This window comes from Hemicordylus capensis, chromosome 11, assembly GCF_027244095.1.
Source record: "Hemicordylus capensis ecotype Gifberg chromosome 11, rHemCap1.1.pri, whole genome shotgun sequence".
Taxonomy (NCBI): Eukaryota; Metazoa; Chordata; class Lepidosauria; order Squamata; family Cordylidae; genus Hemicordylus; species Hemicordylus capensis.
The window spans coordinates 6,927,043-6,954,825 of record NC_069667.1 but is presented as its reverse complement, the minus strand read 5'-3'; the positions used below and the strand labels follow the sequence as shown (position 1 = coordinate 6,954,825).

The following is a 27,783-nucleotide window of genomic DNA, read 5'->3' as shown; positions in this document are numbered from 1 at the left end:
TTTCTCTAAGTGGAACCCTGTTTTTACAACTTCAGTCTCAGGAATGAGGGGACATCTGCAAGTTCCATTCCAGTGTGGGGATCCCTTTGCTCCAGCCAGAAACTGCAGGCGCCACCCCCTTCCCTCTCCCCCCACTACCCCACCCCACCCCACATTCTGCCACCACCTAGAACTCTGAGGAAATTTCACACATCACCATGACTCTGATTTTTACTATTGTTTTGCATGGCTCAGCTGTTCCAAGGAGACTTTTGGCCCCAGTCTCCAACAAACACCATGACGGAAAATGTGAGGTTTAAGGCATTCTCTTTGCAAAAACAGAAGGCTGCTGTTCAGTGCTGGAAGCTTTCTCTCTCTCTTTTTGCCAACTCAAGGGAGCTTACTAGTTTGCCCTCCCCCCACCTTGATGAAGACATCAAGATAAACTATATTTATGGGGGGGAAATATCAAAAAATGCACAAATTATGGGCTTGATCCAGCCAAAGTTAAACATAAACAACGACAAATATTTATATCCTACTTATCAACAAAAGCTTCCAAAGCGATACTTAGAGAAATAATAAATAAATCAAAGGGCTCCCACTCCCCAAAGGGCTCACAATCTAAAAAAACAACATGAGATAGACACCAGCAACAGTCACTGGAGGTCCTGTGCTGGGGGTGGAGAGGGCCAGTTACTCTCCCCCTGCTCAATCAAAGAGAATTGCCACGTTAAAAAGGTGCCTCTTTGCCAAGTTAGCAGGGACAAACGTTAAACCCTTGTAAGCTCCAATATTTCAATGCACAGACTCAACTCTCCCATTGAAAGCAACGGGCTTTCATTCTGCTTAACTCTAGCTGGATCCTTCCCCATGTATATCATCCAAAATGCATATAATCCAGAATGGATACTAGCATAAAATATTTTTCGTGCCTCCATTGCGTCCCCTCTCCAAATCTACATATGCTGCAGCAACTGGTGGTCTTGAGGTAGCAAAATGGGTAGTAACAAAATTGATAATACTGTGACCCGCTCAAGAACCACCAGGCTCGCAGCCCGATTTTCTGCAATCGTGGGAATAGCCTCCGTTTCTGTTGCTGTTGCTTTGCATCTTTGATGGTTGTATTATGCTTGTTTTTAAATCTTTTCATCAGATCTGTATTTTTATCTTTTTGCTGATATTCTTGCCTCCCCATCTCTGGCAACTTTTAAAAAGGCACTGAAGACATATTTGTTCACCCAGGCTTTGAATTAGCTGTATAGTTTTAATACTTTTAATGTTGGGTTTTAAATTATTTGAATGTTAATGATTTTAATGTTTATATTATTTTAATTGTAAACCACCCAGAGATGCAAGTTTTGGGTGGTATAGGGATATGTTAAATAATTAGAATAATAAACAAACAAATGATATTTTAATTGTGTGATTTTTGTAGTCTTGTGTTAACTTTTGTGTGACCCACCTTCAGATGGTTTTAATGAAAAGAGGTCTAGAAATTTAACAATAAATAAAGAAACAGAACGGATTGCTCTGTGAGGCACCATTGCTGTGGGGACGGATGGGTCTATTGTGTGCTGTATCGGTGAGTTCCAGAGGCTCCTTGTTGTGTGACAAGCCACAGAAGAATGGGTTCGCAGAATGACAACAGAGTAGCGCCATCCGTGTGTGTGCGCGTGTCTGAGTGTGATTGCCCTGAAATGTGCCTGACACCATTGTTGCTTCTTTCCTCCCAGGGGCCTGAAGGCATCATGGCGCCAAGCCAGTAGACCTGTGAAACATCTAGCAGGACGTGAGACTTGACTGGCCATCTGCTGCGCCTGGCTTACTGGCCACAATGGCCTTCGGAGGGCAGCCCTGCTATGATCCAGAAAGGAGGAGATTCCTGGCCCGGACCCCCTTTTACAAACACCCCCCCCCGCTCTGCCAAGGTTTCTGCTCCTCAGAAACTCTATGATCCAAATGTATTAGCAGCCTTTCCTTCAGGCACCGTAACACCTGTGTGGTGGAGACGTCTCCCTTGACTTCTCTGGAGATCTGGGGGTCCAAATGTTGGGAAGATTCCTCCTGCCCCTTGGAGGAAAGGCACGGCCCTGTTGTCACCCAGCCATGTGTGCTCAGGAACAGACTTCAGTCTGGATCCCAATCTGAAGGGTTGCCAACCTTTTTTACTGGCCTGGCTCCTGTGCCTTTAAAAATGTCTTGACATTCAAAAATTAAGCAGCTGAAGCTTTTGCTGTCATGGAAATGCAGACATGGGAAAACCTTTGGCAATTTAATTTCTGTAACCAGGTATCTTCTAAAGGAACAGGAGCAGGATTGGTTAGAGAGTTGGCAACCCTGGGTGCTTGTGCCCCATGCCCACCACTAGGCCCTGAGAATTCTGCACTGGGAGTGGGGTGGGAGATGGAGGGAGGATAGAAAGGGCCAGTGCTGCCAAGTGGCACTTATGTGGAGGATGGGAATTGCCCCCTCTTGATGTAGCCTGGCTCCTCTGCTCGGAGCAAAAGCTTGACCAGTTTGAGCAGGTGAAGCCATTCCTAGCCTAAAGAGATGGGAAACTGCTTCACTGGCTTAAGCTTTGCATGTCAGGCGTCTGCTGAAGTCACAGGAGCAGGACCAGGTAGAGAGTTGGCAACCCTGCCTGTGGGTGCCTCGTGCCCACCACTGGGCCTGGGAGTTCCGCCATCCTTGTTTAGATCCAAATATGGCAGTTGCTGGGGGGGGGGTCCCCGGCCGGGAGTGTTTACCGGTCGCCATGGGGCTGGAGGTTCCGCTGCTGCCTTCAAACTGTCTGGACTCGACCGTTGGCAGGAGGACTTTCTGGCCTCTCCTGCTGCTCACGGCAAATTTCCGTCCCATTTGGGCCGCGAGGGAGCGCAGAAGATGGCCTCGGGCAAGGAGTCCAGAGTGAGTGTCCACCGCCCGGCCCCAAATAGGTTCATGTGGTGGCAGGTGACCCCCAGGGGTCGGATTTGGGTCAAGGTGGAGACATTTCGGAAGCGACACTGTCCTGGCCCCTTTGGGCTGACCATGGTGGGCAGGAAGGGACTGGCCCAGCCCATCTTCACAGGGTCTTCATGGAGCACCGGCCCCTCATCGATGGGTCAGCCCCCCCCCCTCCAGGACCTCTTCCAGCAAGGAAGCACAGAGTGGAGCCACCTGCAGAGAGCTGGAGAAGGAGCTCCTGACCTCTCTGAGCTGCTGCCCAATATAGGGGTTTCTCATTGTCTGGAAACACACCAGCAGGGATTCAAACCAACAGCCTCCTGCTCTCTAGGCAGGTTGCTTCCTTGCTGGGCCATTAGGTGGCTTGAAAAAAACATTGGTCATTCTTGGGAGCTGCCGGGTATGCCTGCATAGGATGCTCCAAAGGGGTCAGGCTCGGGAACACTTTAAGTCTCCAGCAACACCCCTGCAGAGAGGCCTTCTCCCTCCCTCACTCCCTCACTCCCTCTTTGGATCGATGGTGATGATGACCTCGTTTTGGAAGGCCTCTTCCTCGGTAGCTTAGAATGTGATAATACGGGTTTTATTGTTTGTAAGCCTCTTTGATATTGTTAAACTAAAACTAGGATATAAAAGAAATGAAACGTTGTGGAGGGGGATGGAGGGGAGGTAGAAACGGCAAGATCTGCCAAGTGGCACTTTGTGGAGGATGGGAATTGCCCCCTCTTGATGTAGCCTGGCTCCCCTGCTCGGAGCAAAAGCTTGACCAGTTTGAGCAGGAGAAGCCATTCTTAGCCTAAAGAGATGGGAAACTGCTTCACTGGCTTAAGCTTTGCATGTCAGGCGTCTGCTGAAGTCACAGGAGCAGGACCAGGTAGAGAGTTGGCAACCCTGCCTGTGGGTGCCTCGTGCCCACCACTGGGCCTGGGAGTTCCGCCATCCTTGTTTAGATCCAAATATGGCAGTTGCTGGGGGGGTCCCCGGCCGGGAGTGTTTACCGGTCGCCATGGGGCTGGAGGTTCCGCTGCTGCCTTCAAACTGTCTGGACTCGACCGTTGGCAGGAGGACTTTCTGGCCTCTCCTGCTGCTCACGGCAAATTTCCGTCCCATTTGGGCCGCGAGGGAGCGCAGAAGATGGCCTCGGGCAAGGAGTCCAGAGTGAGTGTCCACCGCCCTGCCCCAAATAGGTTCATGTGGTGGCAGGTGACCCCCAGGGGTCGGATCTGGGTCAAGGTGGAGACATTTAGGAAGTCCCTCTTGGCCCCTTTGGGCTGACCCATGTGGGCATGAATGAACTGGCCCAGGGCACCTTCACTGGGTCTTCATGGAGCACAAGCCCCCCATGGATGGCTCAGAGCTCCCTCAGCCCCCTCCCTCCTCCAGGACCTCTATCTTCCCGCGAGGAAGCACAGAATGGAGCCACCTGTACAGAGCAGGGGAAGGACTCCTGGCCTCTCCGAGCTCCCGGCAGGCAGCTTCCCCCTTCAGAAGTCACAGCAGCAGGATTAGTGAGAGAGTTGGCACCTTCCCAGGTGGTGAGACTCTCCTATTGAGCAAGGGGGGAGCAACTGGCCCTCTCCAGCCCCAGCCCAGCATCCCTCCTCCCGTGGTCTTGCTGCCATCGGCTTGAGGTTTCTTTTTGGACTGAGAGCCCTTTGGGGACAGGACATCATCTCATTCAGGTGTTCTCGGTTCCTTTCTCTGTGCCTGTCATCCGCTTGGAGTCTTTTGGTTGGAGAGTGGTCTAGAAATCTGCGTAGCCGCAGAAGTCCTTGCTTAGATTCAAAAAGTGGCCGTTGCTGAGCTGTATCCCAGGGCTGGGTATCTTGACCTGGTTGCCATGGCGCTGGGGTTCCGACGATCCTGATGGGGATGGAGGTTCCGCTGCTGCCCTGGGAGCCTCTGGACCCGACTGGGGACAGGAGGGCGTTGCGGTCTCTCCTGCTGCTCACGCCAAAGGTTGTCCATTTGGGGCCACCAGGGAGTGCTGAATGTGGCCTCCTCTGGCAAGGGGATCAGCGGGAAGGCTCACCACCCTGCCTCAAACAGGGTCAATGGGGGGGGCGACCACCAAAGTTCTCAAAGCGGTTTGGGTCATGGTGAGAAATCTCGGAAGTGGGTCCCTCCTGGTCCCTTTGGGCTGACCCCGCTGTGTCCGAACAGACTGGCCCAGCCCATCCTCACTCCTGCTCTCCTCTCTCCTGGACAGGACAAGGGAGAAGGAGGCCCCTTACTCCGCGGCGTGGACAGCCTTGATGGGGCTACTCCTGTGGCTCCACTCAGGTACGTTCTCCTGCTCCTCCTGGGTTATCCGGGCCGTCTCGATGGATGGCACCATGGATTTGAAGACCACTTGGGACCCTTTCAAGAAACATGGCCCCTGCCAGGGTTTCATAAGCTGCCCCCCCCAAAGAGGTCCCTGTTCACAAGAAGCACCAGACAGAAAGGAATGACAGCAAGGGCAGGCCAAGGGGTCTCCAAAGCCCATCAGTCTGAACTACCTGGGCTTTGGGGGTGGCTCCAGGGGTTCAGGCACAGGAGGCGAGGCAATGCTCTCATGCACATGGAGCTCTCTAGGGTTTCCAATGGGGCAGGGTCCCCTAGTCTGCTCTGCCAGGACTGGGGGGCTGAGAGGCCCCATGGGCTGGTGTGCCTGGCCCACCATTTCTCAGTGCCTGGATTCCAGGTGAGCCCTGCAGCCACCCAGAGCGGGAGACTGGAGCCAGGGTGTGGCTGGCTGCTTCTTCAGGGCTGGATCCCCTGGTGCCTCCTTGAGTGGCAGCAGGGGAAAGGGAGCAGTTGGGGTGGGGAGCAGTGGAAGCCCCTCTGGGGGGCAGAGGAGGAGGTCGTGGCAGCCCCTCGGAACAGGTGGTGCTGAGTCAGACCATTGCTCTACTCGCTTCAGGGTGGTCTACTCTGACCAGCAGCCACTCTCCAAACCCCAACCAGCGGAGCTGAGATGTTTTAGAGGTTTTCACACTAGGCGACATACAGGGGTGTAGCAAGGCTGGAGTGGGCGCAGAGACCAGATTTTAAAATGGGCCCCCCCATCAAAGTCCAGGGCCTCCGCACACCCCAGGCCCCCAAGGATTTAAGTCTGATATTTCAAAATAAGTATGCTGCCTGGAAATACATTTCACTGAATACACACACAAACACTTCACAATATATAGTGATATACATTGAGAACTATATATTTGTGCTACTTTTAATGCCCAGAACACACTAGAAACACTAATTATTAAAATGGCCCCCTCGCTGCATATTAGCAAAGGAGACTTTCAACCATGCAGGGTGAGCCTATGTCTGTTTTCTCAGAATTTTGAACAAATTCAGTAAAGTTTGATTGCAGGAGGCTTTTCAGAGGAGGCTTTTAAAGCCCTTTAACACACCTCTCCTTCTCTGGAATGGAGGTGCTGCATTCCCAGGTTGGCCAGATTGACCCTGAAGTCCCTGCGAGTTATTGGGGAGCAGTTCACACCCAAGAAAAATAAAATAAAATAAAAGCACCACACATGCTTCACAGTTCTCACTCAGACCTTCTGGGTTGCAAAACAACTTGAGCATAAGTGCATTTATCAATGAATGAATGAATATAGTATTTTTTGTTCCAGAATTTTTTATAATTTTCTGCCTTGAAACAAGCCACTTATAGGGCTTATTTTTAAGCCAGCAAATTTCCCAAGCTGTTTTAAATTAAATATTCAGAGACTTCTCAGTCTCTCCCCCCCGTCCATATCAAAGCCCTATGGCAAGCAGATCCCTAAATATTGGGGGGGGGGGTGAGGGGGTGGTGACCACAAAAAGGAGTTCAGGTTCTACCTGGCAAATGCTGGGCTGGGCGGAGGGTCTGCTGCAGAGAGCTCTGGGGGCCACCCTGCCTGCCTGCCTGCCTCCTTCCTTGCTTGGGGCCTCCCTGCCAGCCTACTCCAGTTCAGGCTTCACTGGGGCCTACACGGAGGCCTCCCTGCAAGCCCCGCCACCCGCCGGTCAGCTGAGAGGCGCCCGGGAGGCAAGCAGCTCTTCCTTGGCAGCTGGTCTGGTGCCTCGATTGCCGGCCGGGAGGACAAGCAGGAGAGAGGCGGGCAAGCAGGGCAAGTGGCCGAGGGGACCTGGGGCTGGGCAGGGGGCAATGGGGAGTCATGCGAGGAGTCTCTGGGGGGCCCCCAGGCCCCCTCCTCCCCTTGCCTAATAGTAGTTACGCCCCTGGCGATATATCAATTAGATTAAACTAAAGAAAGTCCATGAATGTTGCAGGGAGGGGGAGGGTTCTTGCCTCCACGCCCTGCCACGAGGCATCCGGCTGTCTGTTGCTGGAAACTGGGTACTCGGGGTTCCTTCGACACACTCACTCTCTTGTGTCTTTTGTCTTTTTTCTCCTCTCAGTGACTTCCAGCCACAGGAGATTAACGAAAAGCGCTCCGTGACCGAAACCAGCAAATGGTCACTGGTAAGGGATGGAAATCCAGTCCGTACATGGCAGGGCTGGGAGGGGGTGGGAGAGACCCCATTTGAAGCGAGTCTAGAGGGAGTGCGGGAGACCCAGTCTGAGCAGGTGGGAGGAACGTTTTGAGAACTTGTCTTGCAAAGCCATAGGCTTCGAAATTTGCAGTGGTAGTAGCCGTGAATTGGGTGGGTGGGATGAGTGACCATCGGGGCTCAACTACAAGTTACTCATGCCAAGTTGGACGCCCCTCCCTATGGAGGAAGTAGCATGGGAAATTGGGGGATGGGAAGTGCTGAGAGGGAAGAGGGGTGTCTCTACCTGCCTTCCACCCCTCGCTTCTTCATTCCGCTCTACTGCCCCAAATCACTCCCTCCCCGCAGGGTTCCAGACTTTGATTTTCTTCTGGACGACCAAGCACAAAACATGTCCAGAAAGGGAGCAGTCTGGAGGGGAACTAGAGTGGGGAAGTCTTCCTTGGGGCAGATTGGGCACTTCTTTCACTCTGCCCCTGCTCGGCTCCACATCACCCCCTTTCCGGCTTGGCTTAGCATGTAGTTGAGCATCAGAAGGGCCCTCAAAACACGAGGCTGCATCAGACGGCCAGTAGCTCTTCCCAGCAAAGAGAGAAACCTAGCTAGGCTTCTCTGATCTAAAAGCACCTCCCCTGAATGTGAAACCACCGTGTCCCTTACAGCAAGAGGCCTGACTCTCATCCGGGATCCTGTGACTTCAAATGGTCTAATACCTAGGATCTCACCCAACTCCCCAGGAATGGGGGGGGGAGGCTGATCTCTGGGCTTCAGTAGATTTTGGGGTTTGGTTCCTCTCTGAGCATTTATTTTTTGAATGAATGGAAACAGATACCATTCCTATGTGTTTCCATTCGCTCTGACACAATGGCACCCATGAAATAAATGGCCATGAAAGTGTGTCCAGTTTGTAGGTCCCATTCGCTGACATTGGTTTTAGGACTGGCTTCTTGTGGTGTACCTGGGCTCCCACTCAAGGCGGGTCGATCTCTATCGGAGACCGAAGGGGCAGCCATCTCTTCCCCAAAGGCATTGCCCTCCATTCTGCCACCCATGACATTCTGGCAGGGCAGGGCCTTGTTTTTTAAGGAAGGTCCCACGCGCTGGAGCTTCCGTTCAGACCCGGTACTTCAGGAAGGATGCACTCTCTTTGTGGTGGGGAAAGAGAAACCAAAACCAATGAGTGTAAAAATAGACTAAAATAAACACACACACACACACACACACACACACACATATATATATAAATCAGCTGAATGAAAAGAAAATATAAAGACAAAAATTTTAAAAAATCAAGTTTCAATGAGATAGCTATAGATATATATTGCAAGACTCTAAATAGTAGCTTAGATGCATCATCAAGAAAAGCAATATGAGAACAGGAAGTGTCTCTTTTAGTCAGCAACGCAACTGCAGGGGCCCAGTTCTGTGGGGGAGCGTCCCCAGCACCCTTTTGAGGTGCAAAGGAGCCACTTCCTGCTTTAAGCGCATCTGTTAAGGTCCCTTTGAAGGAGGTGTGACGTTTGGCTCCCAGACGCCCTGGAAAGATCAAGTGGGCGTCAGAGCACCCATTCCTCTCTCCTCTCTCCTTCACAGAAGTCAATCTCGGACGGCTCCAGGATCCAGCATGTCAACAGTGGGAACGGGATCCTGGATGAAGCGGTTGCCAGCAGTTCCCAGAGGAGGTAGAGTTTCTTCTTGAAATGTTGTGTAGGGAAGATTTTCTGTCCCACAGCCGGCCTGGATCTGGGATGGATCCAGTGCAGCTGACTGGCAAGAGGTGCAGGACCTACAAAAATGAGGTCTTCATACATTTTGTAGAAGAATTCAGTCCTACAAGATATGGTGGTAATGTCCACTAGCTTGAAGGTCACAGGGGACAGCTTCCTGGAGGCATCCGGCTGTCCCCTATTGGAGGCAGAGTGCTGGGCTAGATGCATCTTTGGTCTGACCCAGCAAGGCTTTTCCGAGGTACTCATGCCATTGTATTTCTTCCTGCAGTGTCTTCACGGTTGAGGACGATGGGTGGTTCCTGCAGACCATTGCCACCGCATGGTCTTGTGAGGTAAGGACACAGTTCCTGTCACTTTTGTGGATGGGATGGTTGAGGAGTGAGGGGAGATTGCATCTCCGCCTGCAGCAGAGAGAAGTTGGGACGGATCCAGAAAGGGAACCCGAGACCCTGACATGGGTCAGGAGATGAGAGGGTCTTCCTGGCAGAGAGACTCAATGTCTCTTGACTGAAGAGGCATTTCTTGAGAGACAATCATCACCCCCTCTGGTCAAAACAGCAGCCCAGAGTCTCCACAGCAGGAGGGATGGCCCTCGCTCCAGACTCAGGGGCCCACCTTGTCTCTCCCTTTGGAAAGAGGGAGCTAACCTGGGAATAGGAGAGCAGAGGACATGGTGGGCTTGCATGAAGAAGACTCTTGGGGCCAAACTATAAATACCAGGGGGTCCCATTCGCATTTGTTTCCATTCCCCATGAAAGGAATGCAGAAAAAAATGGCAAGAAAGGACAACAAGAAATTAGCATTCAATTCTAGAGCTCCTATGCACTGACCTTTCTGTTAAGGACTGCTTTTCTTTGGGTAAAGAAAGAGATCTCGGAGACCTACCTGACATGCTGTCTTTGGACCAGAGCTCCAGAGTGCTGCCATTTTGTTGACAACAGCAGAACGCATATCACAGTGGAGGTTCATTGTTGGGCATACCATGAAACAAAATGGCCACAAGCATGTGGTGGCTGTGCCCTGGCACTCCCAATATCAGTTAATGTTAGAGCACATTGTTTATTTTTTTTAATAAGACTTTTTTATTTAAAAATCAAAATAATCTAAAGAAATAAACATGAATTCAAAGAAAATGAAGGGAGAAAACCTAAACCCCAAGGCACTAGGGAGCTCAGAGTGAGCACAACTTCACGCATTGCTCTCCTTTTTCTCTCATTTGCAGGGTGCCGACATCGAAGAGGCCGAGATCCCAGAGGTCAACACAAGGGATCAGGAGCTGGACGTGGAGAGTTTCATCAGTTCCCAGAGGTACTCTTTTCTCAGCTGGAGGGGCAGATCCAGAGCTCATGGAAGCAGAAGACTTTCCTTAAGAGCCCATCCTGGGGCCGGGGGAGGTGGTTAGTTTAGCAAGAAGCCGGGGTGGGCAGAAGCTCTGAGCATCTTGGAGAGTTGTTTGTCTCCTCCTCTTTCCACAAGGGGACAGGGGTCTCCATGCCCAGCCTGTGGGCTTCCTGCAGGCATCTGGCTGTCCACTCCTGGAAACAAGGTGCTGGGCTGCATGTCTCATTCTTCTCATCAAGCAGAGCTCTTTCTAAGCACTGCTCTTCTGATCTCACCTGTCTTCTTTCTTTCTTTTCTTAGCGTCCAGAGGACAAGCACCGTGCAGAGGAGGCTGCACAACACTGCTGCTGACGAAGAACCATCCCTTGGAGAGGTCAGAAAGCATCCACATCCAGTCCCTCCCTTGGAAGGACTGAGGGTTGGGCTTGTGGGTCCCCCGTGTTGCCCAGGAGTAGAGAGAATGTGGAATGGCTCCAGTTTGAGAAGCTGCAGGGTGGGTGGCCACCTTCTGACAAGAGTTTGCTTAAACCTCCAAAATGGTCGTGCTGTGGTGCAGAATTGGCCTCCCCTGTAGCTCTTCTGGGACATCAAAGGTCCACTTCCGGCCCACTTCCTGTATCCAGCTCACCTGGCGATGACCGCTGGGAGGTGCCCGGCTGGCCTTTTCCCTGCCGAAGCCTGGAAAGCTCAACGCGAGGGCCAGAGCAGCCATTTCTCCCTCCTCTCTCCTTCACAGAGTTCTTCCTTCCCGGGGGCCGAGACTCCGCAAGCCAGCGTGGAGGACGAGGGGTCGGAAGGGGACGGTGACACCAGTTCCCCCAGGTACCTTTCTCAGCTGAAGGGCAGCTCCTGGGATCATAGAGGCAGATCACCTTCCCTGGGAGCCTGGGGTGGGGGCGTTTCTGAAAGGCCTGAGCACCCTGGAGGGATAGTTCCCTGCCCCCCTCACTGCACGAGGACAGGAGCTCAACACAAGGAGTAGACTGGCGTTGGGTGCAGCACAGAGCCCAGAAAATGCATTTTCTCCCTCTCGCCCCACACACCACACATTGAAAGCTACGGAATTCACAACCCCAGGATGGGCTAATGGCCAGTAAGTCCAGCAAATGATTAGACACGTTCATGGAGGAGAAGCCAATTGAAGACTATTACCCTTGATAGCCAAGGAACTTCAGAATCTGCAGGGGGTGTGTGTGTTTGTGTGTGAATAAACACATTTTGATGCCACATATAACCAGGTCTCAAGTGGTTCACAACCAACTAAATAGGCATCTGGCTGTCCACTGTTGGGCTACACGTGTCTTTCACCAGATCCACAGGGCTCTTGGCATGCATGGATGTTCTTATGCCCCGTCTCTCCTTTCTTCTCTCAGAGTCCCAAAGCCAAAGAAGTGGCTAATCAAGAGGCTGCTGAACACTGAAGTGGTGGAAGACTCGTCCTCGGCAGAGGTCAGGAATGCTCATCCATTTTTTCAGGTGGATGGGCTCTGGGTTGTGTGTGTGTGTGTCCCCTGTTCCCCGATAGGAGACAGAACCTGGAACAGTTCCAGTTCTAGATGCCTCAGGGTGGAAGGGATTTGGATGAGTGGGGTGGGAAGAAAATGCAGGGCTCCCGTTGAGGCACTGGGAAGGGGTTGGAAATGCGGTGGAAGGCTCTTCTGGGCAGAGATGCCAAATGCCTTTGTTCTAAGAGGCACGTCTGGTTCAAGCCCTACTCAGCAGGAACAGGGTGCTGCCTGGACTCAACGCTAAGTCCCTTGGGCTTAGTTCCTCATCTCAGAAGCCTCGCAAGGTCAATGCAAGCCCTGGAACAATCCCATTTCTCTTCTCTCTCCTCCCCAGTGCTCCTCTACGGACGAGGATGACACCATGTATGAGGTGAGCAGCATCGAGGATGAGGTGTGGGACTCTCCACCGGCCCCCGGTTCAGCCAGGTAGGTACCCTCCTCTCAGCTGAAGGGCCTTAGGAGCCAGTAGGGAGCGGGGGGGGGCTTTTAGCGTAGCCAGCAGAAGGCTGCAGGTGCGAGACAGACAGCAGCAAGTCTATTGCTGGCTGTTAGCAGAGGGAGCTCCGAGACCCCCATGCTGTTGGCATGGCCGAGTGTTGGGGAGAAGGAGCAGGGGAGGGCTCCTGTCTCGGTGCCCTCTATGAACACTTCCCAGGGCTTCTCAGTGGGGCACGAAAGGCTGGACTTGGGAGATCTCTGGCCTGATGAAGTTCCCCTGCCAGCCACCTCCCAAGGGAGGCGAGATCCTTGCTCAGCATCTCTTTGGGTGCTCGTGTTCTTCTCCAGCTGGCTGCCATCTCCAACAGGACAGACCTTTGAGCAGCTTTTCTCTCTCCTCTCCTCTCTCAGGAACATCAGCGGCGGCGAAGAAGGAAGAGGACAGCTGGCCCCAGACTGGTTCTCCTCGGTCCATCTGGGAGAGGTAAGGGGCGGAAACCAAGGGTGACTTCCCTCCACCCCTCCGCCCTTCCTTTCCTGCACTACGCAGCATGGCGGCTTGGATGGCAGCCACTGTTCACACGGGAGGCGGGGACTTGCCCTTCCCCCTTGGGGATGTCTTTCCCTTGCAGTGGACCTCATGCTCCCTGAGCCAGAGGCAGCACCCTCCAGGCCCAGATGTGCGTGCAGACACCCATGGCACTGGCCTGGCCCCGGGGATTCTCCTGACCCATAACTGTCCCTCGGACTGTGTGCTGAGGCCCGGCCCTCCCCTTCTCCTCAGGGGAGAGCAACAAAGAAGATCGGGGACGTCATCCGGTGCGTGGAGTGTGCCAGTGAGGTGGAGGAGAGGTTCCCCGAACTCCTGGTGGGCCTGGTGAACAAGATCCTCACCGGCCTGCAGAACACCACCGAGGGAGTGGGGAACCGGGAGAGCCAAGACCTGCCTCCTGCGTAAGTCATGGCGCTGGGGAAAGCGAGGCCAGCAAGTCCTCCTTCCAGCACTCTGGGAGGACAGGCTAGGGCCATTTGTCCCATGTCCCACTCTGATGGGTGAGCAGCATTTCTGGCCTGTTGGGGTGACTCTGGCACGGTGGTCCCCTCCCTCAGCTACACAGAGGAGACCCCAGAATTTGCAGCCTCTTGGATCTGCAGAGAGCCTTAAAATGCGTCTGCAGTGTTCAAAAACCAGCTGTGGGGAAAGTCACTTCACCCCTGTGGTCTCCCTCCCATGGTCCAAGACAGTCCCTCCACCCTTGACACTACTACGCCACCCCGCAAGGAGACACACACTTTGGGGACAGCCACCTCCTCTTCTCTTCTCTGCAGGGAGACCTCGCAGATTGTCCAGACCCTGCTGGAGAGGGTGGCACAGGTGACCCCAGAGAAGACCTGCTGGGAATCCCTGTGCTCTCCGCAGAGCTGCCTCCAGGGTGTGGCCCTCTTGGTGAGGTAAGTAGGAGTGAAGAGGAGATTTCTCAGGAGGCCTGGGGGCTGGGGTGGTTTGGGTCAGGTCTGCTCTTTCCGGGCCTTCCGCCCCGGACTCAGCAGGGTCCTTTGGTGTGTTGCAGGGCTCTCCTACAGACACCATCCTCCACAGTGGCCAGGCTGAAGGCATACCTGGCTTCCCTCTTCAGCCTGGACAAAGATCCAGAACAGCATTCCCTCGCAGAGGTGGCCTTCTTTGTGGAGGTGAGCAGCGAGTTCCTCAGCGTGGGCTTCCCTGAGAGGAGGGTCTGGCTCCAGGGGCTGATGGATGTTTTCCTCCTTTCCCTCTTTTAGCTGCTCCTGAAAGACAAAGACTTCGCCGCCTTGGAGAAGACTTGGACGCTCCTGGTAGCGTGGCTAGTCCACCCCAGCCAGAACATCCGCTACCTGAGCGAAAGGGGACTTCTCCAAATGTATGGAAAGCTGAAGGCGGTGAGTGACCCAGACCCACGACCCCGGGAGCATCTCTGGGCATGGAAACTGCTCTCTTTGGGGAGCCCTACCTGAGGCTGGTGCTCCTAGCATCCCCAGGTGTGATGGGGAGATTTCTCCAGTTGGGTGGATTGAGCCTGTGGAACCGTTGCCACAGGATGAAGGAGAAATCCTTAAGGGAAGGCACAGAAATTCATCTCTCAGTGGGAGCCCTGATTCCCCACGTCCTCCAATGCCGCCTTCTCCCCACTCTCTGTGCCTCCGGGATGGCTTGAGTGATCCTCTCCCCAAGGCAGTGGATGGAGGCCAAGCGCCATCAGCCCCCCGAGAGGCCTGTGGTCTGTTTAGCAGGGGGTGGACTAGCATGTCTTTGAAAGAACTCCAAGGATCCACCTTTTTTCACCCTAGGCAAAGAAACCCCAGGATTTTAGTGCCGGGATTCTGGGAGGGCTCAGGACCTCCAGTCTGGAAGCCACTTTGGGGGTCCTGGCCTTCATGGAGCGGCTGAGGCACTGCCCATCGGAACATCAGGCCACCGTGAATGCTGCCCTGGCTGCCCTGTGCCGCCCTCTCTTCCACCACGTGAGTACTTGCACGCCAGCCCTCCGCCCCGGCTCTATGAGGGCCGGCCAACCTGTAGATTCCGACCGGGTTGGAGAAGGGAAACCGGACACCCCCTTGAGACCTCTTGCAAGAGACCCATGCAAGCTCTTCTTCATGGTGATGGAGGTGAGGAATTCCTCCCTGCCAACGACAACCCCTGCTTTTTTTGTAGGAGGAGGCTAAGATCCGAAGGGCAGCCATGAAGACCCATCTGGATCTCCTGCAGCACCGCCACCACCATCATGAGGGTACAGAAGAGAACATCACGACCCTCATCGCGGTGCTGATGCACGTGGAGGATGAGGACCTGGAGGTAGCACAGGTGAGAGCCCACTTTTTCCTGCCTCCTCTACAAAGGTGTTTAGGCTTCCCCAAGTCCAGCCGCCCAGTGGCAGGCCCCGGAGTTAGCCTCACGGGATAGTGAATCAACCAGCTGTCCCACTGTGGCTTGTCCCATCCAGGCCTCTCTGAAACCTTTCAGGGAATGGACCTCTCCACCCCCTTCCACTTTCTCTTCCCAGAGTTCATCCAGGGCCCTTCTTTCCTGGGATGGGGAAAAGCTTCCCCTCTTGAATCTGGCTGTCCTCGGCTGTGCTTCAGCCAACGAGAGGCCACCAAAGTCCAAAATCTCCCCTACTCCTTGAAGCCCCCTAAGAGGTTTCTTGGAATCCCTTGGGAGGCTTTTCCACTCCCATTCCGGTCTTTCATTGGCAGGCTGCAAAGGACAATCTGAGCCTCCTGGCAGAAGCCCTCCTATGGCACCTGGAGGGCAGGCTGCTGGCGCGGGACTCTTACAGCCTGCAGGAGCTGCTGCACAAGATCGCCAAGCGTCTGGTAAGGGCAGCCCCTCCCTGTCCGTCCCTCGGCTCAGATGGCTCAAGGACCTTTGGGAGATGCTTTGCTCACTCGGGATTTGTCTTTGCTCTTGATCCCAGATTCGGCAGCTCGGCACAGAGGACGCCGTGGAGATGGAGGCCACCAAGATCCTGGGCTTCTTCCGCAGCGAGCAGCCTTCAGTGAGGAGAACAGCTGCCCTGCTGATCGGTAAGGGAAACAAGACTTTTGGGTCTCCCTTCGTGGGTCGTCTTGGTGGGCAAAGGTTCACTCTCTTTGAGGGCACTGTCAGAAGGGGGGGGCAGGAGCTGTTCCCTCCCCAGGAGGACTGGCCCAGTGAGCGTTAGCTAGGAGTCTTGACTTCATTTCCTCCCAAGGTGACATAAGAGTCCCTGGAGGAATGGCTCAATCTGTCAGTCCCAGAGGGAGCAGAGAGGGGAGGACTTCCTCTCCTGAATGATGGGAAGTGAGCTGTCCATGCACAGGGTCCTGAACTGTGGTCCCATTTCCTTCCACCCTTGTTTTTAGGTCACCTGGTCCACAAAAAGGGCAGCATCCTCACTGAAGGGAACATAGAGACCTTCCATGCTGGTAAGTGCGGAAGACCTTCCATGCTGGGAAGGGGCAGTTTCTGTGAGGGGAGAGGCCTAGGTTTAGGGACCACAGACCCTCAAAGGGAAGGTCCCGGTTGCATCCTCAGGGATGCCCAGCAGTAGGGTTTCCCAGAGTGAAGGGGAGAAAGAGTCAGGACTTGCTCCCTCTTGGTGTGGAAATGGTGGGGCTTGGCAAAGGGTGGGGTGACCTCTTCATGCCATTGCTGAAGTTTCTCCTTCATCCTTCCAGCGCTGGAGAGCTTGCTTGGCGACCATGACCCCGAGGTCGGGAGAGTTGCCTGCAAGACGGAGAAGATCGTGAAGAAGGCCTTTTCCCTCCACTCCCGGCACGGGTTGCGGGCTGCCGTTCGGCGCTTGTGGGCAGGCTGTAAGAAGAAGAGACACCCGCCAGAGTACGGTGATCTCTCCACCTGACCGACTGGTGAGCAGACCAAGGCAGGGCTTCACTGGAAGGGGCCCCGATGGTTAGGGAGGGGGCTGGGGCTGCAGGAAGGGCGGGCAGCAATCTGGGCAGCCCTCCCTCGTGTTGGAATGCCATCTTCGGCCCTTGTGGCCAGTTGTACAAGTAGCCCAAGGGAAAGGGGAAAGATCTCTCTTCCCTCTGGGAAATGAGGACACGGCTATTCTGCCAGGAGTCCCTGGTGCTGGGTGGTGTCATGGGGGAGAGTGTGAGAAGACCCCCAATCTCTGAACCAAAGTCCTTCTCTCTTTCCAGGAACAACAGCCCCGTGCTCTCCCCTGGAAGATCAGCAGCTGAAGGGAGACTGAAGAAACACCATGCAGCGCAGTGGATGCGGACCAGCCAGAAGACCTCCTCCAACCCCGTGGATAGAAAGAGCTGTCCACAAGACGGCAGCAGGGAAGTGCAGTTCTGTCTGAGGAGTGAGGGGGAAGCAGGCTCCACTCCCCTGGCCCAAGGAAGCCCCGCCTCTGGGGTGCAGAAGCCCCTCCCCTTGCCTCTGCTGCAGGCTGTGGGAGGAGGCTACAGGACCACCCTGCCCCCAAGTGGCCCTTGGGAACCATTCTTGGGCTCTCCTTGGGTCCGGGGAGGCTGTGTGGCCCCAGCAGGAGGGCAAGGTCACCGCCTCCCTCCATTTCCACCAGCTGGCCGGGGAGCGCCCCCTCCTCCTTCCACCTTTCTCCCCTTCCCCAGCGGCCTGGCTTCCCCTGGCAGGGGAAGCACCATCCAGGCATCCGCCCCCTCCCCTGCCGAGGGTGTGCTCCTCCCCCCTCCCCTCCCGCAGCCACGCCTCCCTCCCCCCTCCGCTCCCTCCTCCCCCCTCCCAAACCGGGGCAGCAGCAGAGGAGCCCGGGAGACTCTGGGGGCCCCCTGCAGCCCCAGTCGCGCCCCCTGGTGCTGCCCGGTGGCAGGCCAGAGAACCCTCCTCTCCCTCCCGCTCCCTGCTGTGTAGCACCTGATGAGGCGTCCAGCGGCAGGCCTCCCCTCCCAGGCCTCCCCAAGTCTGGGGCGCATCCCCTCCCCTCCCCTCCCTGTTACACCAAAGGGGCTCCTCCTTCTCCACCCCAGAGGGGAGGGGGCAAGGGAGGCATCAGCCACCAGGTCTGCCGAGGAGGCCGAGGGAGGGTGCTTGGGCCAGGCTGGACGATGCCTCGACCTCCCGCTGCCTCACTCACCCCTGCTCCCTTCCATCTGCTCTGGGCAAGCGAGCAGCCCCTCTTGCTCCAGCGGGCAGGGGGGAGTGAGCAGAAGATCCTCTTCGGAGCGGGGCGGGAGGTGTGGCCATGACACCGTCCCTTGCTGCACAGTGGGGAGCCCGAGGTCGAGAAGAATTCTCTGGCTTGCCCCCCCCCCCCCGTCAACCCCCACCCCACTGCCCAATCCCCGCTTGCTGGGCTGCTGGAGCGGAAAGGGAGGAGGAGCAGGGCAACCCCACTGACGCTGCTTTGTGCTTCTTGCAGGCATGTGCTGCTGCTGGGCGGCTGGAGGAGTCAGTCGATCCGCCCCAGAAGAGGAGACCAAGTGAACGTGCCTGCAAGGAGCTGGGTGGGGTGGGGTGGGGGGCTGGCTGGCTGGGACTCCCCCCAATTTTGTTTGCCCTCCCATTCCCTTTGTGACCCTGGGCTTCCTTCCCTCCCTCCCAGGGGCAGAATGGGCTTTGCTGGTCGCCCTGTTGGGGGTCGAGTAGGAATTTTTGGCTTTCCAACAGATTGGCCGAGATGGAAAGCTTTTTTGCCTACTCCATTCTGCCCTGTTTTGTTTCCTTTAGTTAGAAAGTTAAGTGACGACTTGTGACCTAATTGAGTATCTTAATAAAGTTGCCCCTTTTGTTAGCATCCCGCCGTTTCTTCCTCTTTCCTTCTCGTCTCCCTTGGAGTCTTTGTGCCAGATCTGGTCAGGGCCGGACGGGGGGCACTGAGAGGGCGCCAGAATGTGTGTGGGGAGGGCGCCAGATCTGGAGGAGAATCGGTCGTGAAGGGTGAGAGTTGGGGCGCATGGGTAGGGCACCCCGGGAATCTGCCCTGTCGGCCTGTGGGCCAGCCCGAGCCTGTATCTGGTCCGTGATGGTGCTCGGTCGACATCCTTGTAGCTTCTTCTATGATGCTGCTGATCTCAGCCTTTTGTTTCACTGGAGAGGGCGCTAGAGAGAGAGATCCTCAGCCCCCCCCGTGCCCCCCCATCAGAGCTGCCCCGGCCCCATACGCCAAAGGCCATCAATATCAGTGCGAGCAAGAGTGCCCCAGTTCCCCACCCCAGCAGAATCCCACCCAAATTCCAGCTGCAGCCTCCACCATGAGGTCTAGAAACTTCTTTTTTTGAAGAGGAAAACAGAAAGCTGGAACTCTCACCATTCTGCTCAAGCAGTCAGATGTCATTTCTTGTACTTGCACATAAACCCTCTTCAGACAATACGTTGTATGGGTGTACAGATGGCAGTACGCGTATATGTGTTTGTGTGAATGACTGTACCTGTGTTCATTCTGAAAGTAATGCTGGGTCCAGGCCTCTCAAATGCATGATTCGGATCGGAAGCATACTGCTGAACCTGTGAGCAAGGCTTCCCCTGGGGCGCCCCGGGGCTGGGGGCGAATCAGCGTGTGCGAGGCCTCCTTCACACTTCAGTATAATTGACATTACATGTTCACACACACATATAACTTCTTTATTTGACACATTTGCGTCCCTCTCTTACCCTCTTGTCAACCGTGTCCTAACGGCCGGACAGGGCTATCGTCTCACCCACACGATTCCCAGAATTCTGGGGAACCATTTTACGATCACGAAAACCTTTCCTCCTAAAGAGTCGGATCATTTTTCATGGTTCGTGGCTCCCGACTGGCAGCCCCGTTACTTCCCATTCACCTGGTGATAGAAAACTTCATGGTCCCTGGACCTTTCCCAGACAACAGGCTTTTTTTACCATGGGTTTTCTGTGGGGCTTTCCTGCAAGTTCGAAGTGGCCCAAAAGAAACGATGCCAGAAAATGTTTTTTATAAATCCCGGATACAAACTGGACCACATGCTAACGTGTCATGGAAAACCCAAATTGTGTGTGAAGTTCTCCCCGATAGCTCGCAGGGAATTTGCAGTAAATTTGGCCAATATGTGAACGCACCCCCTTCGGTGTGGAAAAGATGCGAACTAAAAGCCACGTGTGAAAAGCCTCCTGTTACACACAGACACACACACACACCACCACCACCACCACCACCTTCCCAGATACCCTCTCACATTTCACCCATAGATGCTGCTGCCTCCACCACCACCACCGAATCACCTGCAGAGGTGCTTTTACCTCTAGACTTCGGGGCCAGAAGTCCAGGGCCTGCAGAAGTCCTGGGGGCCCCCAGATGCTTTTGAGTCTGTCCTGAGTGGTGCGGTTTGTGCCCTCAAGAACCTACATGTTTAAAAAATGATGCTTAACTTGCAGCAGGGGGGCCTCCAAAGGCCTTTAGGTCCAGGCTCCGAAATTATCTAGGTGCACCTCTGGTCACCCGCATGAATATCCAGCTTTGTCACAACCTCCTTCCCCATCTTTTACAGGTGGAGACCTAACAGCAGCTCTTCCATAGCAGTCTCTAAATCACCACCTGACCATGTCTAGGCAGTCTCTTTCCGCATGCGTTGGAATGATTTATAACTCCACACCGATGCCAAGCTAACCACCCAGCGGGATTCTTCATTAGACATGCCGTCCGCTTCAAGGGGCCGGTTTGTATGTTAAGCGTCTGCTGTTTTTTACTGTTAACTCCGCAGGAATCTCTTTCCAGGTATGGCAAGACCTACCTGCTTCCAGACAAAGCGCGGATGGGCAAGAGGAAGACATCCGTGAGGAAGAGGACCGTGAGCCCCATTTACAACGAGGTGTTGCGGGTAAGGATGGATAAAAGCGTGGGGAGGGACGGAGCAGGGAAAGGGCTGTGGCTCGGCGGCAGAGCATCTGCTTTGCGTGCAGGAGGTCCCAGTTTCAGCACTTGGCAGCAGCTTCAGGTAGGGTTGGGAAAGACTCTTACCTGAAACTCTGGAGAGCTGCTGCCAGTCAGAGTAGATAATACTGAGCTGTGGACATAGGAAGGAACATAGGAAGCTGCCTTCTGCTGAGTCAGACCATTGGTGCATCTAGCTCAGTACTGTCTGCACAGACTGGCAGCAGCTTCTCCAAGGTTGCAGGCAGGCGTCTCTCTCAGCCCTCTCTTGGAGATGCTGCCAGGGAGGGAACTTGGTGCCTAGATGCTCTTCCCAGAGCAGCCCCATCCCCTGAGGGGAATCTCTTCCAGTGCTCACATGTTTCCCATCCAAATGCAAACCAGGGCAGACCGTGTTTAGCAAAGGGGGAAACTCGTGCTTACTACCACAAGACCAGAGCCACCTAATGGCACAGCGGGGAAGCAACCTGCCTAGAGAGCAGGAGGTTGCTGGTTCGAATCCTCACTGGTGTGTTTCCCAGAATGTGGGAAACTCCTCTATCGGGCAGCAGCGATATAGGAAGGTGCTGAAAGGCATCGTCTCACACTGCGTGGGAGATGGCAATGGTCAACCCTCCTGTAGTCTACCAAGAAAACCACAGGGCTCTGTGGGCACCAGGAGTCAAAATCGACTCGGCAGCGCAACCTTTCCTTTCCTTTCCTTTCCTTTCCTTTCCTTTCCTTTCCTTTCCTTTCCTTTCCTTTCCTACCACAAGACCTGTTCTGCCCCAATTTTAGATGGATAGATGGTCTGACTCGGCAGAAGGCAGCTTCTTATGTAAGCCATGATATTATCACCATCACCACTATACTGTGCCTCTTTCCAACAACAAAATAAGTGACCAAATGTTCAAAAAAGGAACAGGAAAATAGTTCCCTGTCCCAAAAGGGCCCACAGTCTTTAAAAAAACAAATAAAGGGGAGATACCCGCAACAGCCCCTGATAACAGGAATGCTATGCTGGGCTGAATAGGGGCAGTTGCTCTTCGCCTGCTAAATATAATAATTCTGAATATATCACAGCTGTTTTGGGCTGGGATCAGACACTTTCTGTTAGAGTCAGGAGAAGAAGGTGGCTGCTTCCTCTCTCTCTCTTTTTTCTCCCACCAACTTGCATCGCCTTCCACCATCTTCCACAGTCATGCTGACCAAGGAGCTGCCAGACCATTAACTGGGCCCTGTGGTATGATGTAACTGGGAGAACAGGAAGAAAAGGGAAGGCGAGCTGGCCCTGTGGTAGCAACCATGACTTTGCTATACCATCCAAATGGTTCTTTTACTGGGTCAGCGAGCCAAAGAACATCACCAGCGGAGAAGTTTTAAAAGGCTTTATTTGCTCTGCAGAAGCAAAGGTTCTGGTTGGCTATTGCCTAAATTCCTGAACCCCAAGCATCATTTTCAACAGACTTTTATACTTTACAGATCACGTAGGCAAGTAATTACATGATGATTACATTATCTCACTTGTATGTAAATAATAACAATAGAAATCGCTGAGGAGATTCCGATGATAACGGTTGAGCTACAGAGGAAGTCTCAGAGATAACAGTTGGGGCTAGAGAGGAAATTCCAGAGATAACCTTTAATTAAGTTCTTATCATATAGTGTGTTTTAAACCTCTCAGTATAAAATTGGTTTTCTGAGTATATCAACTTGTCCCCTTTGCTAATCAAGGTCTGCCTTAGTTTGCATTTAGATGCGCAGCTACATGTAAGTGCAATAAGATATGGGGTCACAGCTCAGAGGCAGAGCATCTGCTTTGCATGCAGAAGGTCCCAGGTTCAATCCCTGGCAGCATTTCCAGGCAGGGCTAGGAGAGACTCCTGCCTGTAATGTAGGAGAAGCTGCTGCCAGTCTGGGTAGACAATACTGAGCTAGATGAGCCAAGGGTCTGACTTGATAGAAGGCAGCTTCCTATGTTCCTAAAAGCAAAACGTTTGCATGTTTCAAGGAGAGGAGAGCTGGTCTTGTGGTAGCAAGCACAACTTGTCCCCTTAGCTAAGCAGGGTCAGCACTGGTTGCAGATGATGGAAAACCTGTGAGCACTGGAAGAGATTCCCCTCAGGGGATGGGGCTGCTCTGGGAAGAGCAGAAGGTTCCAAGTTCCCTCCCTGGCAGCATCTCCATGATAGGGCTGAGAGAGACTCCTGCCTGCAACCTTGGAGAAGCCACTGCCAGTCTGGGTAGACAATACTGAGCTAGATAGACCAAGGGTCTGACTCAGTATATGGCAGCTTCCTATGTTCCTAAACTCCCTTTCTCCTTCTCGGCAGTATAAAATAGAGAAAATGGTTCTGCTGATTCAGAAGCTAAGTCTTTCGGTGTGGCACAATGACCCTTTGGGGAGGAACAGCTTCTTGGGTGAGATGGAAGTAGACCTGGCCGGCTGGGACTGGAGGAACAATAAGCTGAACTGGTATATGCTGAAACCCCGGGTGAGTGTGCTTCAGCCCAAGAGGGATTCTCCTTAAAGATATGCCTTCAGGGTTGTGTGTAAAGTGCAAGGGCCTGATCTGTAAAGTGAGAGTTTGCAACGGATGGACCACCACAGAGCAGAGGCTCAAAAACAACCTCAGACGGCTCAGGCAGCAGCGATGTGTAGAGGCTACTGCAAGCATCACTGAAATGTGAGCTCTGCCAGCAGCTCCCTTGATCTCAGGAAAGGAAGGCAAGCAAAAGCAGGATTTCAGCTTAGCAAAGATTTCCCATCTAGTCCCAGGAGCAGAGCCACCGTTCGGCAAATAGGTTCAAAGAACCTGGGCCGTTGTTAATCTGGGGCCGCACCTCGCGGCACCGACATGCCCCCATATCTGACATCAAACGTGTGTTTGTGGGGGGGGGGGGTAATTTCACTCTCTTCATTACCCCATTTGGTAATGAAATCGGCCTTCGCTGCATTGGCAGCGTGGGCTGGAGTGACTCTCCCTGCCTTTAAAGAGAGAGTGTTCTGGTGAGAAAGGGACAGTGGCTGCTCTCTGACTCCTCCCTTCTATATTTTCAGCCACAGTTTTTTTTCTGCAACATTTCTGAACATTGCAAAAATACCCAAATTTTGTGCACGAAAATCAGCTTGTAGCCCGGCTCCCAAATTTCCGAAAGTGCACTTCCCTTGTGGGTGTGGATATGCTTAACATAACAACTCCAGCAAAAGTCTCCTGGCTTGAAGAAATTTTTTGGGGGGAAGGGGAAAAACACTTTGGGAGTGGAGATATGGCCTCTGAGATATGAGTTCGTGGAGGAGTGCATTAAATTGAGGGGGAACTCCTCAAATCCACAGGGGAAATCTGCACACTGGTTCCAGAGCACCAGCTCTGATCATCAGCTGGTCAAAAATCCATGTGTTTATGCGCATTTTGCCTATCGTAGACTTTTCTGTTGCAGTCTCTCTCTACAATCAGTTGCGTTGACCATCGAGGAGTGATAAACCTGTCCATTAAGTACATCCCACCAGGATCCCTAGGTAAAAAAAACCCCTTGTGCCTTCAGAAAAATGTTTCAGGCTGCTAACAGGGAGACTCCATGAAATAGCCACTCTCGTGACTGTATATAATGAGGCTATTCACACCAGCAGCCCAACCCAGGCTAGGGCCGCCCAGACTGGGTTGGAGTGCTCGTGTGGAGCACCAGGATTTTTCCCGATCCTGGTGCTTCCGCCCCCGCTACTCCAACTTTTTAGCCCGGCGATTTGCCGAGGCTAAATGAACGGAGGTTTGTTTAACTGGGGTTCGTTTAACCGAGGTTCATTTAACCTCACCAACAAACCGGGTTTATTTAACCTAGGTTCATTTAACTGAGGTTTGTTTAACCTTGCCAGCAAACCATGGTTTGTTTAATCGAGGTTCATTTTAACTTGGTGGCGATCGTGCTCACTGGGCTCCCCCCCCCCTGGTCTGCTACCATTTCTAGCAGCGAGCTGAGGGAAGGAGTGGCCGCACCGAGTGCAGTGACTACTCTAATGTGAGTGGCCAGCAGGAGGGGGAAGTGTTCCCACTCCCAGCTCTTACCTTTTCCACGCCGCCGCTCGTGTGGGTTTGTGGCGTAGCGGAGGGAAGCACGGCTTCCACTCATCTGGTGACCAGCTGCCTTCCCCCACAGCCCTTGGAAGCAGCAGCCGACGGTCGCATGTGCAACCTCAACGTCTCATATATATTACCGGAGATTAGAACGGAATATATCCCTAGCCAAAATGCATAATGAATGACTTTTAATTTGGGGGGTTGCTCCTTTGCCCTCCACATGCAGCTCGCCTTGCACCATCCAGGCAGGGCCGGTGCCAGACTATTTTGTGCCCTTGGCAAACACATTGACACTCGACACTCTGCGCCCCTCTGAGGTCTGCACCCAAGGCGGCTGCCTAGTTGGTCTAATGGTAGCCCCGACCCTGCATCCAGATCTGCCTCAGCAAACTGGTTTACTGTCATGCAGACATAGGAAGCTGCCTTATCCCGAGTTGGGCCAGTGGCCCATCTAACTCAGTGTTGTCTGCACGGACTGGCAGCAGCTCTCTCCCGGGTTTCAGGCAGGAGTCTTTCCCAGCCCTACCCAAAGATACTACCAAGGTTTGAACCTCCAACCTGCCCTATCCCCCAAAGATCAAGGAGTGCTCATAGGAACACAAGAAGCTGCCTTCTAGTCAGGCCCTGGGTCCATGTAGCTCAGCATTGTCTACACTGACTGGCAGCGGCTTCTCCAAGGCAGGAGTCTTTCCCAGACCTTCTTGGAGATGCTGCCAAATATTTAACCTGCAGCCTTCTCCATACAGAGCAGATGCTCTGCCACTGATCTATGGCCCCACCCCATATTATAAAGTAAAGAATTGTTTCACTTGTTATCAATGTCATGTTTTCCTTGCACAGGGCAGTACACACAGTCTCCCTCCTATTTTATGCTCACAACAACCTTGCAAGGTAGGCGAGATTGAGTGAGAGCAACTGGGTCACCAGTAAGCCCCGCTAATGAGCAGGGATGTGAACAGGAATCTACCTGCCCCAGTTTATCCACTATAGCACGTTTTACTGTCCATTGGGATCTGTTTTATTAAGACTCTTGGATGAAGGAAGCTAACATACTTCTTGGTAACCAACCAACTATGTCTCTTGATCCTTCATGGCAGGTCGAAAGACCCCTCCGTCTGGGGAGGTCCATATCTGGGTCAAGGACACCAAAGATCTGCCCCAGTTACGTCCCTCCGGAGTGGACTCCTTTGTGAAATGGTAGGTGTGTCATGGGGCGGGGAGTGGATTTCATACCCACACGGACCCAAGCAAGCACAACCATATGCTTCCATGGTGCTCATTCATCACACATACCTTCACTGACAAAGAAATGCTCAGAGGGGTCCCTACCACTTTAAACCCTAAGCAGTTTAGAGCCAACATATCTGAACATGACTCCACCCACCATATAAGATCCATGAGGGAAGCCCTCTTTTTGTTTCTCACCTCTGTCTGATGCTCAGTTGGTGGCGATACAGGACAGAGCTTTTTCGGATCCCCCACTCTATAGAACTCCCTGCCACTTGAGGTTCACTTGGTGGTGCCTTCCCTGCTCGTTTTCCAATCATCTCTTGATATATTTGATATATGGCCGGTGACAAGTGAGGGGGATAAATAAGAAGGGAGGCAAGGACCGGCCTTGCTGAAGGGGCCCCTGCTGACTGGGCCAAAGGGCACCTTCTCAAAATGGCGGCTCTCTCGTATCCCACAAGAGGGGGAGCAACTGTCCCTATTCAGCCCAGCCCAGTGTCCTTCCCAGTGGCTGTTGCTGGCGTCTCGTTGGTGTTTCTTTTTAGCCTGCAAGCCCCTTGGAGGCAGAGAACCATCTACTCATGCCTTTTGCTGTGGAAGCCCCTTTGGGAACCTTTTCTGTGGAACGGCAGAGGGGACAGCTGCTCAATAAATAATAAATGAGCAGCCCCCCTCAGGCAAAGGTCGGCCTCGTTAAGTACCTGCTGACCAGGCTAGGGGGCACCTTCTCAAAATGGCGGCTCTCTTCCATTGAGAGGTGCTGTCCCTGTCCAGCCCAGCCTAGGTGGCTGTTGCTTGGGCTCTCCTTTGTCTTTCTTTTTAGACGGTGAGCCCCTTGGGGCAGAGAACCATCTTCTCACTCCTGTTGCCTTGGAAACTGCTTTGGGGACTTTTCCGGTGGAAAAGCAGAGGGGACAGCTGCTCAATGAATAATGAATGAGCGGCCCCCTCAGGCAAAGGTCGGCCTCGTTAAGGGGCCTCTGCTGGGCCAAGAAGCGCCTTTTCAAAATGGCGGCCGGGGAGAGCAGCTGGCCCTATTCAGCCTAGAATAGCATCCCTCCCAGTTGCTGGGGGTCTCCCTTGTGTCTCCCTCCCTTCGATTGGGAGCCTCTTTGGGGCAGGGAACCATCTTTTCTCCTTGCTGTTGCTATAGAAATTGCTTTGGGAACTTTTCTGTGGAAAAGCAGAGAGGACAGCAGCTGCTCAGCGAATAATGAATGAGCAGCCCCCTCAGGCAAAGGCCGCCCTCCTTCAAGGGGCTCCTGCTGACTGAGCCAAACGACACTTTTCCAAAATGGCGCCTCTCTTCCATTCAGCAGGGGGAGAGTAGCTGGCCCTGTTCAGCACACAAAGTATTGCAGCCTTCCCAGTGGCTCTTGCTAGGATCTCTCCGCGTGACCCACCCCTCTCTCTCAGCTTGTTTTAGACCATGAGCTCTTTTGGAGCAGAGAGCCATTTCCTCATCCCTTTTGCTATGTAAACTGCTCTGTGAAATGCTGTGATATATATGTGTTGCAGCTGGGGACAATGGGAGTTGTAGTCCACCAACATCTGGAGAGTCTCAGGTCGGCCATCCCTGCTTCCGAGACCAGTGTCGTTGAGCCTGGAAGAGCCTGTGGGTTAAATGAGTGGCCTTGATTAACAGGGTTGCCAACCCTGACTGGAGCTCTTCCTGCAAGGTTCCCCCCGCTCCCATTTTTGTAATGCAATATCTCTC

At 53.5% G+C, this 27,783-nt stretch overlaps 2 protein-coding genes across 2 annotated transcripts in view; both read left to right on the top strand.

The window, feature by feature from the left end:
• The first annotated feature begins 6,739 nt into the window (after positions 1-6,739).
• LOC128335283 (uncharacterized) lies at positions 6,740-18,690 on the top strand. The gene is made up of 21 exons (XM_053273290.1): positions 6,740-7,022; positions 7,315-7,378; positions 9,001-9,089; positions 9,406-9,469; positions 10,360-10,445; positions 10,779-10,851; positions 11,215-11,300; positions 11,852-11,927; positions 12,321-12,412; positions 12,836-12,908; positions 13,209-13,378; positions 13,754-13,876; positions 13,996-14,116; positions 14,207-14,344; positions 14,753-14,926; positions 15,120-15,269; positions 15,662-15,781; positions 15,883-15,991; positions 16,310-16,372; positions 16,625-16,816; positions 17,111-18,690. Exons 9-20 carry the CDS (start codon positions 12,348-12,350, stop codon positions 16,807-16,809), a joined length of 1,491 nt encoding a protein of 496 aa, XP_053129265.1. The 5' UTR covers positions 6,740-7,022; positions 7,315-7,378; positions 9,001-9,089; positions 9,406-9,469; positions 10,360-10,445; positions 10,779-10,851; positions 11,215-11,300; positions 11,852-11,927; positions 12,321-12,347; the 3' UTR covers positions 16,810-16,816; positions 17,111-18,690.
• A 1,878-nt stretch (positions 18,691-20,568) lies between these two features.
• The window catches only part of LOC128335706 (synaptotagmin-like protein 2), a 66,734-nt gene continuing 59,519 nt past the window's right edge, over positions 20,569-27,783 (top strand). Inside the window, exons 1-2 of the mRNA XM_053274376.1 lie at positions 20,569-20,728; positions 23,094-23,259. Coding sequence (XP_053130351.1) covers positions 20,573-20,728; positions 23,094-23,259 — 322 coding nt within the window. The 5' untranslated portion in view covers positions 20,569-20,572. The remainder of the gene's footprint in view (positions 20,729-23,093; positions 23,260-27,783) is intronic.